This window comes from Microcaecilia unicolor, chromosome 3, assembly GCF_901765095.1.
Source record: "Microcaecilia unicolor chromosome 3, aMicUni1.1, whole genome shotgun sequence".
In the NCBI taxonomy this organism is placed as follows: Eukaryota; Metazoa; Chordata; class Amphibia; order Gymnophiona; family Siphonopidae; genus Microcaecilia; species Microcaecilia unicolor.
Window position 1 is genome coordinate 187,259,718 of NC_044033.1, and position 17,033 is coordinate 187,276,750.

General features: G+C 41.1%; 1 protein-coding gene across 5 annotated transcripts in view; it reads right to left on the minus strand.

Annotated features, from left to right (window-relative positions):
- Window positions 1-783: 783 nt before the first annotated feature.
- Window positions 784-17,033, minus strand: part of SPATS2 (spermatogenesis associated serine rich 2) — a 161,201-nt gene continuing 144,951 nt past the window's right edge. For all 5 annotated transcript variants that reach the window (XM_030196804.1, XM_030196805.1, XM_030196806.1 and 2 more), the window contains one exon: window positions 784-2,024. In XM_030196804.1, the coding sequence (XP_030052664.1) occupies window positions 1,713-2,024 (312 nt within the window). In that variant the 3' untranslated portion in view covers window positions 784-1,712. The remainder of the gene's footprint in view (window positions 2,025-17,033) is intronic.

Sequence of the window (17,033 nt, forward strand, 5' to 3'; positions counted from 1 at the left end):
AAACATAGTTGGTTTGGTTTTTAGGATTAGTATAATTAATGTATATGAGCTACACTTGCATATATTGGAGACCCTATGTATGCAAATCTATCTCCTGCATATTCATTGTGGCTATCCAAAAACTATGATGTGCCTCCACATCAAGTTGGAGGATTAAATAATGCTGATAGGTTCTAGTTTCAACTCTGCTATAATGATTTCAGCCAAGTCACCTTACAAGCATATATATCAGTAACTGGGTGGTAACAGCCCTCCTCCTGAGGAAGGAACAAGGATACTTCTGCTATAACAAAGTTATAGCCAACTCCTTGGGAATCTGTATCCAGATTCTAGGACTGTACATACCTCACAATCCTAGCTAAACCACTGCCTTTGTTGCAAAGGAGAAAGGTTAAATATATATAACAAAAACCTCAACAAAGTTATACAAGGGGCTTCCAGGATGGAGAGGCTCTAGTGACATCAGGAAAACATTAATCCTACTCTAGGAATCCAGGAGCCTAACCCCAGAGAGGCTATTTACTACTATTTCTACTCAAATAAATGGAAGAAAATAGGAGGATGTTCAAACAGCATATGGCTAATATGCTACCCTTCTATTCTATCCTCTCCAGCTCACAAATAAAAGAGAAGCAGGCTAGGAGGACCCAGAATGTGGCACAAAAGCAAGCAGCAGTGGCTTCTCTCCATTTAGTATAGGCTAGGGGTAATCAAATTAACTCTAATCTGTAGCAGCATAAGATACAGAACTACACATTTTCATTATTACCCATCCCTCAGTAAGAATGTAAATCAAGTTTAATTCAGAGATGGGAGCAGAAAGTGAAGATTTCATGCTTCAGCAACTGTCCTTACACAATAATGCAGTCCATACATACGATACGTGAAAGGACAGCCTCTCTTTCCCACACACTTCCTGCATCAGAAGACCCCTAAGTCCATCTGGGGCTCAAAACACATGTATTATTAACTGTGTACATTCTCCCTATCATACACCATCAATGGTGCAGTCACATCCAGCTAAAATATGCCACTTACTGCAATAACCTTAACAGAGAAAAGTAAAGTAGATACAGCTGTTGTGTTAATGCAGATGGATCTGTAGAAAAGGTCAACAAATAAGTGGTAGGTCACATTTCTGTTTTACAGGTGCATTGAGCTGAGGCAGCAAGACTAGCTCTTTAAAGCTAGCCACAAATGTATTAGGTCCATTAAAAGCAGGACACCTAGAACTGGTTTGTTGACATTTCTATTCTCAAGGACAAAAATCAAGAAATAGTGAAAGAAAGAAAATGATTTCTAGAATATTTTTACTGCTGTAGGTTCCACTGTTGGAGGGTACACCACCACAGAAACTGCAGCTGAAGCTGCTGTGAAATCCACATGCATGAAGGCTTCATGCTGCACCCTGCAGGGGATGCAAGAACAGAGAAGATCGAGCATTTGAGTGTAACTCAAGGAGACCAGCAGCAGCTGCCTGAGGTAAAAATTCCAGCTGTAGAAGGCAATGGTACATCTATAGGTCAGCAGGTATGTTAGTAACACATCCCACTAACACACTCTGCAGAGGCTCTGAAAAGAAAAAAGGCAGACACACAAAAACAAAACTTAAAGTGGCACAAAAATAAGAAATGTAAATGCTTGGTTAATAATCTAGCTGGGACTCTCTCCTACAGTCTGGTTTTTCAGTTGAGCATGGGTCCAAAGTTCTCTCAGGTTGTCACCGTGTCTATCTGTGTATTACGTGACTTGCGCTGGGAAAAGGCTGCTGGTGAAGAGAGGGCAGACTGGCTGGATTCTGAGAAGACAGCTGTGCCATTAGTCTCTGGGGTACGCTGTTGGCTACATTCACTGCTGTGCCCAGGTGGCCGGGCTTGGAAGCCCTGGTACCGGTTGCCAGACCCATAGCGAGAGTTGGTTCTAGAGCGGTTCATGTTCTCAGGTCGTCCTGGGGTAGAGAAGTCAGGTTGGCGCTGGCTCTGGGGCAGGTAGCCCTGACCTGGTCGTCTGTTACCTTGAAAAACCTAGAAACAGTTGAGAAGTTATGTAAATTCTTAGTCAGCAAAGGAGAGAAATAAATATGCAAATAAAAATGCAATATTTTAGGGCTGGCAGGCTATGGGCTTCTGTCAGAAGTAGGATTATGCAGCACTTCTGTCAGAAGTAGGACTATGCTATACTTAGGTACTAATAAAGTATTAGAAAGATCATAGAACATAAGCCTTGACATACTGTGACAGAGCAAAGGTCCATCAAGTCCAGTATCCTGTTTCCAACAGGTCACAAGTATCTGGCAATATACCAAAAGTGTAAAACAGATTTTATGCTACTTATCGTAGAAGTGTAGTGGATTTTCCGAAGTCCATCTTAAGAATGGCTTATGGACTTTATTTTTAGAAATTATCCAAACCTTTTTAAAGCCCTGCTAAGCTAACTGCTTTTACCACATTCTCCAGCAATGAATTCCCTATATGGTGAAGCATAGGAGGCTTAAACTCCTGCTCCTATTCATACCATTAAAAAAAAAGGCGTCAACACTAAAATCATAAATTTTCATAATCATGACACAACACTATGGCTATAAAAATGGACCAGAGGTCCTTTTCATAATCATGACACAAGAACACACCTCTATAGCTTTAAAGGTGGACCACATCTTGCTTCCAACAAAAGCCAATCCAGGGGTACAGGTACCTGGCCTGATCCCAAAGACTAGATAGGAAGCAGCATGGAACCTAACACATACAGGATCTAAAAAGTTATTTTAAGCTAGGAGATTGTTGAAGCTGAGATCGGAGATTGCTGAAGCTGAGATAGGAACATTGACAGAACTACATAAAAATGGCACTAGTGCAGGGGAAAAAGAAATAAAGGCATCCAAGCACATATAACCAAAGCACATTTGAAGAATTCAGTTAAAAATATTTAAAATGATCTGAAAGAAATATAACACAACTTTTGCCAAAATTGGGAAGAAGCAAGGAAGAAACTGAAAGGAATCAGAGTGGTTCAACAGTTAAAAAACAAAAACAAAAGCAACAACAACCACCTAAGGACTTCATCACCAACTCGAAGGTTAACATCATCAAAAACAGGGTAAGGAAAAATGATCTCAGAAGCAAAAGACATCCCTGAAGGGTATAGAAAACTATACCTTAATATACACCACTTTGATAGCAGGCACAGTATATAAAAAAAAATAAAGTAAAGGGTCCAACTGCAAGGAGAAAACTATAAACACAGAGCTCACAGGGAACCTGAGTAAGATGCAGTGCAAAATACATGTTATATATATATATATATATATATATATATATATATATATATATATATATATAAAATCACCCCCCCCCCCCAGGTCTCCTTACCCACAATGAATATACAAAACAATGTTTTTTGGTTTTTTTTGTTGCAAACCTAAATAAAAAGAACATTTGCAACTGACGTGGATCCTCATTTTGTATCACAGCCAACTGTCTATGTTGAAAGCTTTAACTAAAATGTGGACTGAAGATCCCCAAGAGCATGCATCACCAAGAAGAACAGTGGGGATTGCGAACATTCCACAATGGCAGGGAGCTACCTCTGGAAGAAAAAGACTGAAAAGGGCATAAAAGGGAAAGGGAAATGGGACTTGATATACCGCCTTTCTGAGGTTTTTGCTCCTACATTCAAAGTGGTTTACATATATTCAGGTACTTATTTTGTACCAGGGGCAATGGCGGGTTAAGTGACTTGCCCAGAGTCACAAGGAGCAGCAGTGGGAATTGAACTCAGTTCCCGAGGATCAAAAGTTCACAGAATAATCAGACTAGGTGAATGGAAGATCTTAATCTGAAATCTGAAGGCAAAGGGGACAGAGCTAAGATTGTTTAAACCACTTCTAAGATAATGTAGCTGCCTTTTCCAAGATTTACAAATACTCTCAAGATGGTACAGCCATTTGGTAGCATACGCAGTACAGAAATAATTCTGCTCATCTAAACAGATGCATATAAAGTTTCCTGGGTAATATTAATTGTGGATGTGCGTGTTCAGGTTGGAGAGTGGGAGTCATAGTAGGATCCCCACAATGATAATGAGTAAACTGAGTTAGTGGATGAAGCTTTTATAACTAGAGGTATTAGCGGTTATACACCAAATTATAAGGGATTAAGGTCACCACATAACAGGAAGATGCAATTTAAACAAATTCTGGAGAAAAAGTAGTACAGTGAAAAGTCTCACTGCTCATGGAAAAAAAAAAAAAGACAGTTGGCATGATCATTAATATATGTCGCAATAAGCTTGAGGATACTCTAGGCAGATATCAATAAATATACAGATCAGGGAAGCTAAGTTAATGTATGCTATGCTGTGTCCCAAATCAAAACTAGGATTTTTCACTCCCAGTCCTTGAGGATCGCCAATGAGATAGGGTTTTTGGGATATGCCTAATGAATATGCATAAGAGATTCAAGAAAGCACAAAGGCAGACAGTCTGCAAACTCCAAGATGGAAAATGAACAGAGCAGATCGTTAACAAGCAAAACGTAATTTATTAATAGAAAACAAATTGCAATATATGTATACACACAAACAGCCCGACACAGGCTGTGTTTCGCCCAACAGGGCTGCTTCAGGGGCTATACGATAGTCCTTCGCTATCAAATATAAGGACAAGGAGAAATTAGATCTTACCTGCTAATTTGCTTTCCTTTAGTCCCTCCGGACCGGACCAGGATTGGACTGATGGGTTGTGCACGCCTACCAGCAGGTGGAGACTGAGAAAAAACTGTGACTCTAGAGAGCCAATAAGAGCCCTGGTCATGTGACCCTAGCCTCAGTATTTGACTAACAAAGAGAGAAAGATAAGCTTCTGTGCCATATGGAATTCTAGCAGCCACAAATCACTCGGCAATGCCAAGTAGAGCTCACCAGCAACTCTCACCAGAGAAGTGGTATGGCCCCTTAGGTATTAGAGCTCACCAACAACTCTCACCAGAGAAGTGGTATAGCTCAGTTGTATTATAGGTCTCCCGCAACTCTCAGTTGTATTATAGGTCTCCTGCAACTTTCACCAGAGAAGTGGTATGACCCCCTTAAAGTGTTATATATATATATATATATACCAGGAACTGGGCACCCCCAACAACTCTCAGCAGAGAAGTGGCATGGCCCTCTTAAAGTTTTATATATATATATAGATACATATATGCACACCCATATATAAAGATATAGACATATACCTACACATATATACCAGCCACTGAGGCCACCAGCAACTCCGACCAGAGACGTGGCACGGGCCACCTAAAGTTCCATATATACTAGCAGCTTGTCATATTCTTTTTTTTTTTTTTAATATTCCATTGAAAAGATGCCGAAATATGGGAGGGGCCTGGTCCGGTCCAGAGGGACTAAAGGAAAGCAAATTAGCAGGTAAGATCTAATTTCTCCTTCCTTAGCGTGGACCAGGATTGGACTGATGGGACGTACCAAAGCAGTAATCTTAAGGGAGGGACCCTATCAAAGCCGCTAAGAATATGCGAGTTGCATAGATCGCCTCCTGGCGACAATAAACATGTAGAGTGCATATCAATTAAAACAAAATGAAGCTAAGCCCAAAATGGCACCTTCCAACATGAGCACCTAGGGCACCAAGAAGAAAGATAGGTGAAAACACTCTCCGGAGACGGTACCCCAGTGAGCAGACAAATAGAGGATATGAATTCCATAATCTGTCGAGATATAGTGAGGCCGAAACCACTAAAAAAAAAAAAAACCTCACTCCAACTGACCAGAAGGACCAAAAAGAAGAACCAAATAGGTTGTAACAGCTCTCTAAATATATAAGAGCTCTTTTCATAGGTAGCATATAATTTCCTGTGATCTTGACCTTCCGCAGAAGACCCCAGACCAATAAGGAAAAAAAAAAGTGATGGGAAAAGATGAAAATGGGAAAGTACGGTAGATAGAAAAGAAGTACCCAGATGCAGAAGTACTGCCTACATAGACATACTTGCTCCTTGGAAAAAAATTCCAAAAAGGAAAAACGGAAACCTGCATGAAAGAAACTTGCAGAACCTACTCTTCTAGCTGAAGCCAAGCACTGTCTGAAGACAGTAAGAAACCATAAAGGAAACCAGAAGATCTCGGACTATCGGGCGAAGAAGGCTAACTCCCTGTCACTCCATGGTCTGACAATGTCGCTAAGGCACAGAGACTGAAATACAACTACCAAAGACGCCGCCCTACTTAGCAAGGCTGGATGTCTGTGCCAGGTGGAGAGCATGCGCTAGCCTGAGTAAGAGATAAACAAAGAGACCAGACAGGGGAAATGAGAAATTGCAACTACAAAAGACCCCGTTCTGCTTATAATGGCTGGATGCCTGTCCCAGACAGAGCATGCGCCAGCCTGAGTACAAGAGAAACAATGAGGCCAGACTGGAGAAGAAAGAAACTCCACTAGACAAAAAGGAAAAAAGACAGCCCCAAACGGCAACTTGGTATCCCAGCAAGGAAACATAAGGGTTATCCTTCTGAGATCCCAATGCCTGATCGAAATGCCTAAATGTCAACCTTGAAGAGAAGACCATCCTGCCCGAATGGGACGGTATGCTACCTGGCTTGGCGGATGGTAAATCCATACAAATGACCCCTCTGGAATAAAACAGAGGACAGCACACTGCACTGTTCGCTAGCTTACACTTTAGTCTGCTTACAGAGAAGAGAGAAACATGGGGGAAGAACAAGAACTACATGTCAAGCCTGTAAAGAGACCACCTGCGAACCCTGTAACAAAATAAACTGACCACCTTGAAAGGAGGTAACACGCCTTCTGGCAGATTTGCCATAGGAAAGGATGTGCCTTCTGAACATACGATGACCCCCGATCTACCAGGGGACCAGATGTCTATATTGAACGAAGATAAGAAGGTAAGAAGGCCACAGACTTGCCAGGAGACCGAAAAACATTCTGCCAGAACATAAGATAGAATCAGTCCTGCCAGAGAACAAGATTGAGTATTTTGAAATACCAGAGGACAGAAAAAATATTCCGGACGAATAGAATATGTCACAATGCCGACATAAGACAGAGTGCTCATAATAAATCGGTAGCCCCCAGGGAAACCTACTTGATCTGAGAGCAACTGACAGTCCCCTAGAGTGCCAAAATGCCACCCAGAGGAAAAGGTAAATGGCAACGTAAAGAGACCAGATGCTAGCCCTGGAAGCAAATCAAATGCCAATAGCAATGGAGGAAAAGTAAGTTTCCATGAAAAGAGACCACATGGTAGTCCTGGAACGAAAAAACCGAAGGCCCCATAACCAACACACAAAGGTTAACACTGATAAAGAAGATTGGAAATACTTCAGGACACTCAAAAAGAGAAAGAGCATGGAAGTGCAGCTGCAAAAGGCAATTGCCAAGGGAAAATCAGCCTACATGACTGATTTAATAGACCTACCACACCCAGAAACGCCAAAAGATCATCCCGAACTCACCTCAACCTTCACTACCCAACTTGCAAGGGCTTGAAGTACAAGACAATACACGCGTCAACCTTTTCCTACATGAGCACGAAGTCTTGGAATACATTACCGCGCAACCTAAGAACGATTAACGAACAAGCCTCCTTCCGTAAACTACTGAAGACTCACCTGTTTGAACAAACTTACGGAAAGAGCCAAAACACATAGAAACCACACTCACTGTTCACCAATTCAATACACATCCACTTCTGATCCCTCATCCCTTTATCCAGTCAATCATTCATTTACTCACGGAACTATGTACATTATATGCCTAGGTTTCTAACAATGCCCTTTTTTCCCATTGTCTCCTTCTAATGTTTCTATGTTGATGTCCCATTGTTATACTCCCATTGATATTCGAATGTCTCGCACAACTCTGTTCAATGTAATCCATAACCTAGTCGTAACAAATGTATTTCTATTATTCATGTCTTATTGTAAGCCACACTGAGCCCGCAAATAGGTGGGAAAATGTGGGATACAAATGCAATAAATAAATAAAAAAAAAACCTTGCCACCATGTCGCAGGTAACCCCGAAATGCATCCTGAAGACAATAAAAATTGCACCTCTCGGACTGTGCCCTGCTGACTCTGTAGACAAACCAGGTCTTTTTGTTTACTGCTTACTTTTTTTTTTTTTTAATAGCTAGGCGTCTAGCCATGCGTGAAGAAGAATCACCTCTTTTCTGAGGGGTAGCATAGCTATGGTGAACTTTCAGAGACTGAGTCTGAGAGAAATATGCAGAACAGATTCTGTCAGCCAAGGTGCTGCACGAAACTCCACAATGAGGAATTGAAGGAGTTGGTGATAAAGACTTGAGCCTTTAAAAGCGCGCTCGACAGCAATGAGAGTCCAAATAGGATGAAAGACACTTCCTTCTTAGGAACTAAAAAGTAAAAAATTGCATTCTGGAGAATCGAGCGAAGCCATGGTGTAAGGACCAAGAGCCCTTGTAGGGAGTTCCTTACTTGACCTGCCTTGCCACGAGAGCGATAGGGAAAACTGGTGAAAGACATCCGAGAGAAAGATGGTGAAGTGCAAGGCATAACTGTCTTAAATACACCACAAGAAACCACTGGCCAGAGGAAACAAGAAGATGAGTGCCCTGTAAGAGTAGGGCCATGGACCAGTGGCCAAATACAAGTAGAAAAGATTGGTTTCCTGACATAAACAGGTGAAAGTGGCCTGCCACTATGATATTATGACAGAAAGGAAAACAAGTGAGGACAACAGTATAGATAAATATGCACCCATAGAGCATATGTCATACCAGAGAGAAAAAAGGCATAGAATTTGCTGACACCGAGGTAGCTATAGTGCTATATGCACAAACCAGCCGCCAGACCCGCCAGAATTCTGAAGAAATATATAGAACACAGGTCATACCAGAGAAGAAAGGTAAAGTACTTGCTAACCCAGAGTTAGCTATAGGTCCATATGCAGAAACCAGCCTTCAGGCACATATGATATCTGAAGAAATGTCTGAAAGTATAAAACACATCATGCAGCAAAACGCCTTAAGATGCTGCTTCTGTAAGAAAAAAACACTAGAGGCTTAGCAAAAGAAACTATACGTTACCTGGAGATTAGTGTTGTTTAAAATTCCCTGTGACTCTAACCATGCTTGAGAAAAAAAAACTCTGGGAATGCATAATTGGAAATCCTGGCCTCTGTAAAAACTGAAAGTACAAACGTGTAGTATGTACATACCCTCTAGAGAAAGAAAGAAATAGCAATATGAGACAGCCCCAACACTGGGAACCCAGAAACCAAGATTACCCCAGTTACCAGAGCAAGCAGCCTAAAATAATTTGTGCAGAGCTACTGTTTGCAAATTGTGAGGACAAAGGCGCAAGCAAGCCAGCCTTCTGTATAAAACATACATTGCATAAAATAGGCTAAATCTGGGCGAGCCATAGATTTACTTGTGGAACTGAATGTGAAGGTCCCTTAAATGAAGAAAATAGTGAATGACTCCCCTGAAACATCTGTAAAGCCATACCTGTTGGAACATGTGGAGACCAGGTCAAGGCAAACAAATAAAATTTTCCATCTCCTGAGATTCGTCAAACTCCACTGCTTCCGTTTCTCTCTGCACCATAGAAGAAAAAGAAAAAACAGAGAAGTGCTGCGCCTGAGAAGCTGCAGCTGCGGTAACAAATGGCGGCCTTCCGCACCACAATTGAAAGAAATAACAGAGATCAGAAAAAACAGGCACGATGGACCGGGCAAAAACGAAGACATATGGAAGCGCTGACGCCGTCCGAAGAGCTCCCGAAGAAACGTGTAACTCCGCAAGAACCGTTACACTCCAGCGCTGACAAAAACATGCCCCGACGAAAAACAAAGCTTTGCGCCTTTATGCCCCGTCGAGAAACAAAGCTTCGCGCCTTTATGCCCCATCGAGAAACAAAAACTTTGCGCCCTTGTCTTGTTTATTTTATTTTTTTTAAAGAAAACGCAAAGAAAAAATTCTGATGAAGTAAAGACTAGATAAAGCCCCGAAAAAAAAGTCGGAACTGAAAACGATTAGACTCCAGCGGTGCTGCAGCGTCTCCTGCATAATTCAGCGCTCTCCGCCCAAAAAAGCAACACATCGTTTTTTTTTTTTTTTTTTTAAAGGAGCTGACTTAGAAAAGAAAATTGCTGAAGAGTAAAAGAATAACACAGAGCTGCCTGCTCATTAGTAGCCTGGGGATTTTTTTTATTTTTAACAGCTTGCTCATTAAAATGCTGGGGAAGGAAAAATATTTGTACTTTTAACTTGCTATAGTGGCTGCCTCTCCCAAAGACATACACCTTTCTAAACAAAGGGTAGCCCTTCCCAGCTACCTATGGGAGATGGGGAGGAAGGGGGGAGGGACTCGGGGACACCCGAGTTTAACACCCCCAGAGGCTGTAAAAGAAAGAAAGGAAAAGAAATCTCTACCTGACCAGCGTCTAACAGAGAATTCCTAGGCACAGAAGAAGAAGTAGCATTGTTGTTCTTATTATTAACCTCTGAGAGAGAGAGAGACTAAAGGGCTCGCTTCCTACCTGCTGGAAGACTGAGAAACTACTGAGGCTAGGGTCACATGACCAGGGCTCTTATTGGCTCTCTAGAGTCACAGTTTTTTCTCAGTCTCCACCTGCTGGTAGGCGTGCACAACCCATCAGTCCAATCCTGGTCCGGTCCGGAGGGACGCTAAGGAAATATGAAATGTCCTGCCTATAAATATAAAGAACATCACTTTAATTTGAAAAAAAACAGCTGGATCAGAGATGCCAAAACATAAACTGCTAACTTGGTACTACAGTATCATATCTCCGAAATTACTGAGATATGAGACTGTAGGACTGACTCCAAGTTTGTGTGTATACATATATTGCAATTTGTTTTCTATGCATAAGAGATTTACATACCTATCAACTCCACAAATGCACATATCTCTTAACTCTTATTCATTAGTGATATCCTAAAAACTTCTCTTGCTGATAGTCCTCAAACACCGAGTGTAGACCAAGGTTCAAGATTACGAATATTTGATGAATCGCCTAAGGCAATGCTGTCAAAGCGATTTACATATGAGCATTATCACACAGTAGAATGTCTTACAATTTTACAGTAAAAGCAAAATAAGCAGAAAACAATAAAAATAAAAGGAATAGAGAGCAAAGATCAAACAAACCACAAACAAACAAACCTGCTGTATCTCACAAGACCCAAAAGCTAATGCAGAACCAGTTAGGGAAAAGTTTAATTGACGAAAGCTGACTGTAAAAGATGCGTTTTGAGCAATGCCTCAAGGGGCCCTTTTACTAAGCCGTGGTAGACTCTATGTGTGTGCAGCGCATGCCCAAATGAGACTACTATCAGGCCAGCGTGCCCTCATGGTGGTAATTTCAGATTTGGCATGCACTCATAATGCGTGGATGATTTATTTCCTCCTATGGAGGCCGGTTCTGGCGATAATTGGCACTTGGCGCGCGCCGAAAACAGTCACCGCATGTGTAGTGCCTTTACCACTAAATCAATGGGTGGTGTTAAGGGCTCATGCCAGTTTTGTGTGCATGCTGGTTTCATTTTTTTTTTTTTTTTTTTATTTATTCATTTTACATTATCATTTATGCACATACATAAAATCAGAAATACGGAAAAGAGGAGAAAATTTAATATTACATCACTCAGGAAATTAAAAAAGAAAAATATTTACTCCTCCTTTTTTTCCTAAATTATTAGACCACAACACTGGATCCAAGTTCAAAGAAATATTTAAAGAATTATTTAAGCTAATAAACAAAAACGGAAGAATTCTTTTTGAACGCAGCCGAACTCAGCTTTTAATTCAAGGCATGAATCTCTACTCTTTACCAATAACAAATTCCTGAAGTTTCTCAGGCTCAAAGAAAACAAAATTCTGAGAATTAAATCGTACTACACATCTACAGGGATATTTAAGGAGGAAGGAGCCTCCAATACTAATCAGCCTAGGCTTCAAAGTTAGAAACGCCTTCCTCCTTTTTTGAATATCCCTGGACAGGTCAGGAAACATTTGAATTTTTGAGCCTAAGAATTCTTCATTTATATTACGAAAGTACAACTTAAAGACATTATTACGGTCTAGCTCGAACGCGAAGGACACTAACAAAGTAGTTCTCTCAGTTATTACTTCAAGTGAATCCTGGAGAAATTCTGTTAAGTTCATTTGTGGGGTTTCCCCCACAGCCGAGCGAATTCCCATTATATATTGAATTTTAGTCATTGGTGGTATATTTTCCTCCGGGATATGTAAAATCTCTTTCAAATACTTCTTAAACATCTCCAACGGGGCAATTAATGGAGATTTTGGAAAGTTCAGTACCCGCAAATTATTCTTACGAAGCTGGTTCTCTAAATGTTCAAATTTCCTATTTTGAATATTTTTTTCTTTGGAAACTAAAGCAGTAAATGTTTTAAAAGTTTGTACCTCACTGTCCAAAGCCTCCATTTTAGTGTCCTGGGCTTCAAGCTTGATCTTAAAATTCTCCTGCTCCGTTTTGATCTCCAACAATTCCACTTGAGTTGTCTTGGAAATTCTTTCTAGGGTAGCGTTCATGCCTTGAATGGCTTCCCATACCATCTCTAAGGTGACCACAGCCATTCTGTTTCGTTCTCCGATAGTTCCTGCAGGCGACTCCTGCAACAGCAGACTCCCGGACCGAAGTCCTGACTGCCCTGATGTCTCCACGGGAGAAGAAGTTGCGGCGGGGCCTCCTTCTACAGCCCCATGGGCTAACCGATCTCCGGATCCCTCATGGGGCCGTTCCTCCGACGCCGCTTTTCCACCTGTAGGTCTCGGAGGGGCTGTGAAAGGGGGAGGACTCAGAGAGACTCCCTCCAAGCTGTGCTCCGACAAGAGCGTCGGAGCCGTCGAGGCGCTCACCAAGGATCCCGGCGTGCGCACCACTATCGCGTCTAATGTTCCCTGCCGCTTGGTGGAAGATTCTCCCTGTCTCGAGGAGGTGAGTACAAGGGATTTCCCCTTTCTTTTTCCCATAATGGGTGTTAGAAAGGTCCAATGCTCAAGGGAATCACTTGGCGTTCAGGAGGTGTCCGCTCGCACATCCGTTTCAGGCGCCATCTTGGATCTGCTGGTTTCATTTTTACTGCAGGCCCTTTTCCCGTCCCATTAAAAAAAAGCCATTTTTTGAAGATGCGGTAAAAACTGGCCCAGCATGCGCCCACGCTACCACAGGCCACTTTTTACCATGGCTTAGTAAAAAGGCCCCTAAATGAGGGAAGATAAGTCTCCGAGCATAAAATCATGGGCAGGTTATTCCACCGTGTGGGTGCCACTATGCTAAACATTACTTTTCGAAATGTGGAAGACAGAATGGTGCGCAGTGAAGGAACAGATAACAATGGCTGTTGGCTACAGCGAAGGGCTTGCACAGGAATGTAAGACTGTAGACAAGGTGACAAAAATGCAGGCAGCCCTGCATGAAAATTTGAACATCAAGGGAATACACTGACTTTAGACCTATTAGATGCTTAAGACTAGGTCAATCCTATGGATATGTTCTGTTTAGCAATTAGCCTTATACCTATGACTCCAACATGTGTATGTGTCATTTCACATACTCAGCTCATTCCGTTCTAACCACTTGGATTGCTCCATCTCCTTACACACAATACCCTAGAGATTTTCTTCAGATTGTCCCTTTGTCCTGTTTACTATTAACCACTTATCTATCCAGCATAGCTGATCTCTCCAGCACATGATTGCCTGCAGCTGGTCAAACTGCTGACACAATGGGAACTTAAGCCATCTATTTTTACTCAATACTTCAGATCCTTAGACCTGGTCATGCTGGACCTTGCAGGGCATAAATTACAGTACATTTCTACATTAGGTGCATGCTAATGAATAAAAGGAGCTAGACTTCCTTTTATTCACACACCACCAATGAAAAAAAGATGAGGGGATGTGTGTATGCTGTATTTCTGAAAAAAAAAATGTTCACAAATTCACAAGACGTGTCGTAGACTTGTATCAGAGTGACTGGTATCATCAATCACAGCCAGAAAATAACACTGTCTTAGAACAGTGGTTTTCACTATTTTTAAGTCAGGTAACTCAAACAAAATGAGCTGAAGGAGAGCCATCAAGTATCTTCCCATGCTCATCAGCAGTATCATGGCCCTGCATGTGTCAATGACATCTACCCCTACTAGCCTGCCTTCAAACTTTTCACTGGGGATATCTTCAAGTACACGGGCATTTACAAATGCATGCTCTTTTGGGAAATGCCTTGTCCTTCAAGCATGCAGCTCTGTTCACCACTTCTACTTTCCTCTTTCTGTCATGAACTTGGGTAGTGAGGCAGAATATAATGGAGGAGAATCCCAGAATGATAAGGGCCACCCCCAGAAGTCTCCAGGCCTTGCACTGAAGAATTCTGTTTTAAACTGTTGTCATCCAAGTGTAATCATATACCTCCAGAATGAGTAGTGTATATGTGTGTGTGTGTGTATATATATATATATATATATATATATATATATATATATATATATATATATATAATCCATTACAGTATGCAGCAATTTCCATTTAACTTCCCCAATAGACAGACTTCAACTCCAAAGCTCGGACTGTGTAACTATTGTCCAATTTACTTTTGGATATAAAGGAATCCTGTTCAGAAGGAATGGATCCCCAGCTTAGTGGAGATTGGGTGGCAGAGCCGGTGGGGGGGAGGCGGGGCTAGTGCTGGTCAGACTTCTACGGTCTGTGCCCTGAAAATGGCAGATACAAATCAAAGTCAGGTATACCCATAAAGTAGTGCATATGAGTTTATCTTGTTGGGCAGACTGGATGGACCGTATAGGTCTTTCTCTGCCATCATCTACTATGTTACTATGTAACTGTGGATATCTCTTGGATAAAGTACTGCCCATTTTTCTCTATTATGCTGCTGACCACCGATGCAGGCCTAAGCTGTCAAAACAAGCAACACTTGAGGATAGTGTTGGATCCAATCCACACACAGCTTCTGTATAACATCCATCCTGATGTGGATTGGTCACATTTGCTTTGACTGCTTCATGTACTGAGAAGTACACTTCGTTTCTTTGTATTCTGGAGTTGAAACATGTATTAGGAAGGTTTTATGGCTATTGCTATATTTCTTAATCACTAAAGACTAAGAGGTCCTTTTACTAATGTAAGCTAACAAATTTAGTGCACACTAAATACCGAGCAGCCCATTATACACCCTATAGGCTGTGTGGCACTTATCGCGTGTTAATTTGTTAGCATGCACTAAATCTGTTAGCGCACCTCAGTAAAAGCATAATTTAGATTGTTGAAATGGAACACTAGGGTGCTTATTTTATAAGTACTATTCAGGTCTTAGACATGCATATACAAGCAGATATTTATATTGCATAAATGTCTAAATCCCCGTTTACAAAGCTGGACTATGTATGTCTAAAATGTACACTAAGAATGGGGGATGAGTTTTGGGGGATTAGGGCAAGTGTAAAATATAAATAAGTATTCCCCCATTTCAGGAGAATATACATCTATGCCCAAACAAATTGACATTGAGATTTATACCTGCTATCTAGGATATCTAGGTTTCAGAAAGTGTTCCTACTAAGCAGTGCTCCACTGGAGGGATTAGGGGAGGTTGTCACCTTAACTCTCCAGTGGTTGATGTCTTCGGCCCCCCCAATCACCGAAAGCAAAACTGGCAAGGGATATTGGTAAAGCGGTATGGATTTTTAACAAAATATTTTATTTTCAACATATGCAACAACCAGTAAACAGCAAGAAAAGGAAAAATATAAACAATTATATGCAAGACAATGTTTTCAATTACTCAAGCTCTCAAAAATATTCTCCCTTATATTCACCGCCTCCTCCCTACATCACAGAAGATTACATTATGCCTGTCCCAGGCCTGATGAGGTTCCTTATGTCAAGCCTTAAAGCCTCTTTCCACCACTGTTCCAAGAGGGGCCAATTATTTAACCACCAAAAAGATCAAAGTTCAACAATTCAATATCCAACTCCATGCTTTATGTGCCATGGTTGTTCAGACTAGTCAAGGCGTATGGATTTAATATACCATCTTTCTGTGATACAGTCAAAGAAGTTTACATTTTTATTACATGTACGTACTTTCTCTGTCCCTAGTGGGCTCACAATATAAGTTTTTGTACCATTAGCACAATGGTGAAATGAAGGGTTAAGTGACTTGCCCAGAGTGAAAGGTGCCACAGTGGAAATTGAGACCAGTTTCCCAAGTTCTCAGCTCACTTTAACCATCAGACTACTCCTTCAATCTGTGACTTCGGGGAAAAACAAACAACATTTCTATTTCTGAAATGGCTGACAAATGTTTCTACATCATAACAAAGGTATACGTGCTGGCACAAAACAATCCGTTTCTAAAATACTTGTGAAACTTGAGACATCTGACCTGGATGTTTCAATTCCAATTTCTATGCCCTTTCCAAAATCCGCCTCCACACTCGTCTTTTGTGAAAGATGGCCACCGACACAGAAAATTCTTTAAGCTCATTCTGGAAATATATGATTGTACCTGAGTGACGATGGTATAAAATAACATTGGGATCCTTTTACAAAAGTGCACTAGCATTTTTAGTGCATGCTAAAAATAAGCACGAGCTGAACATTAGAGTCGCCCTATTTCTATGGAATTCACTAGCATTTAGCGTGTGCTGAGTAGCGAGCCCTAAAACCAATAGCGTCTTTCTAAAAGACCCCCTTCCCCATTGTTTTCTACAGAAAAATGATGTAGTGCATGACTTTATTCAGATTCTTTGAACTTTTAAAAACATTTTAAATACAGAGATTCTTTCAAAGCAACACACAAAAATATTTTTATTTGTGTTGTGTGGATGAAAGGTGGTCAGCTCCTAATTTTTTCATTTGCATATAAAGTGTGAACCTTAGGATTTTTCTTCTTTATGCATAATTAAACTCTGGAATTTATGCATAATTAAACTCTGGAATTCGTTGC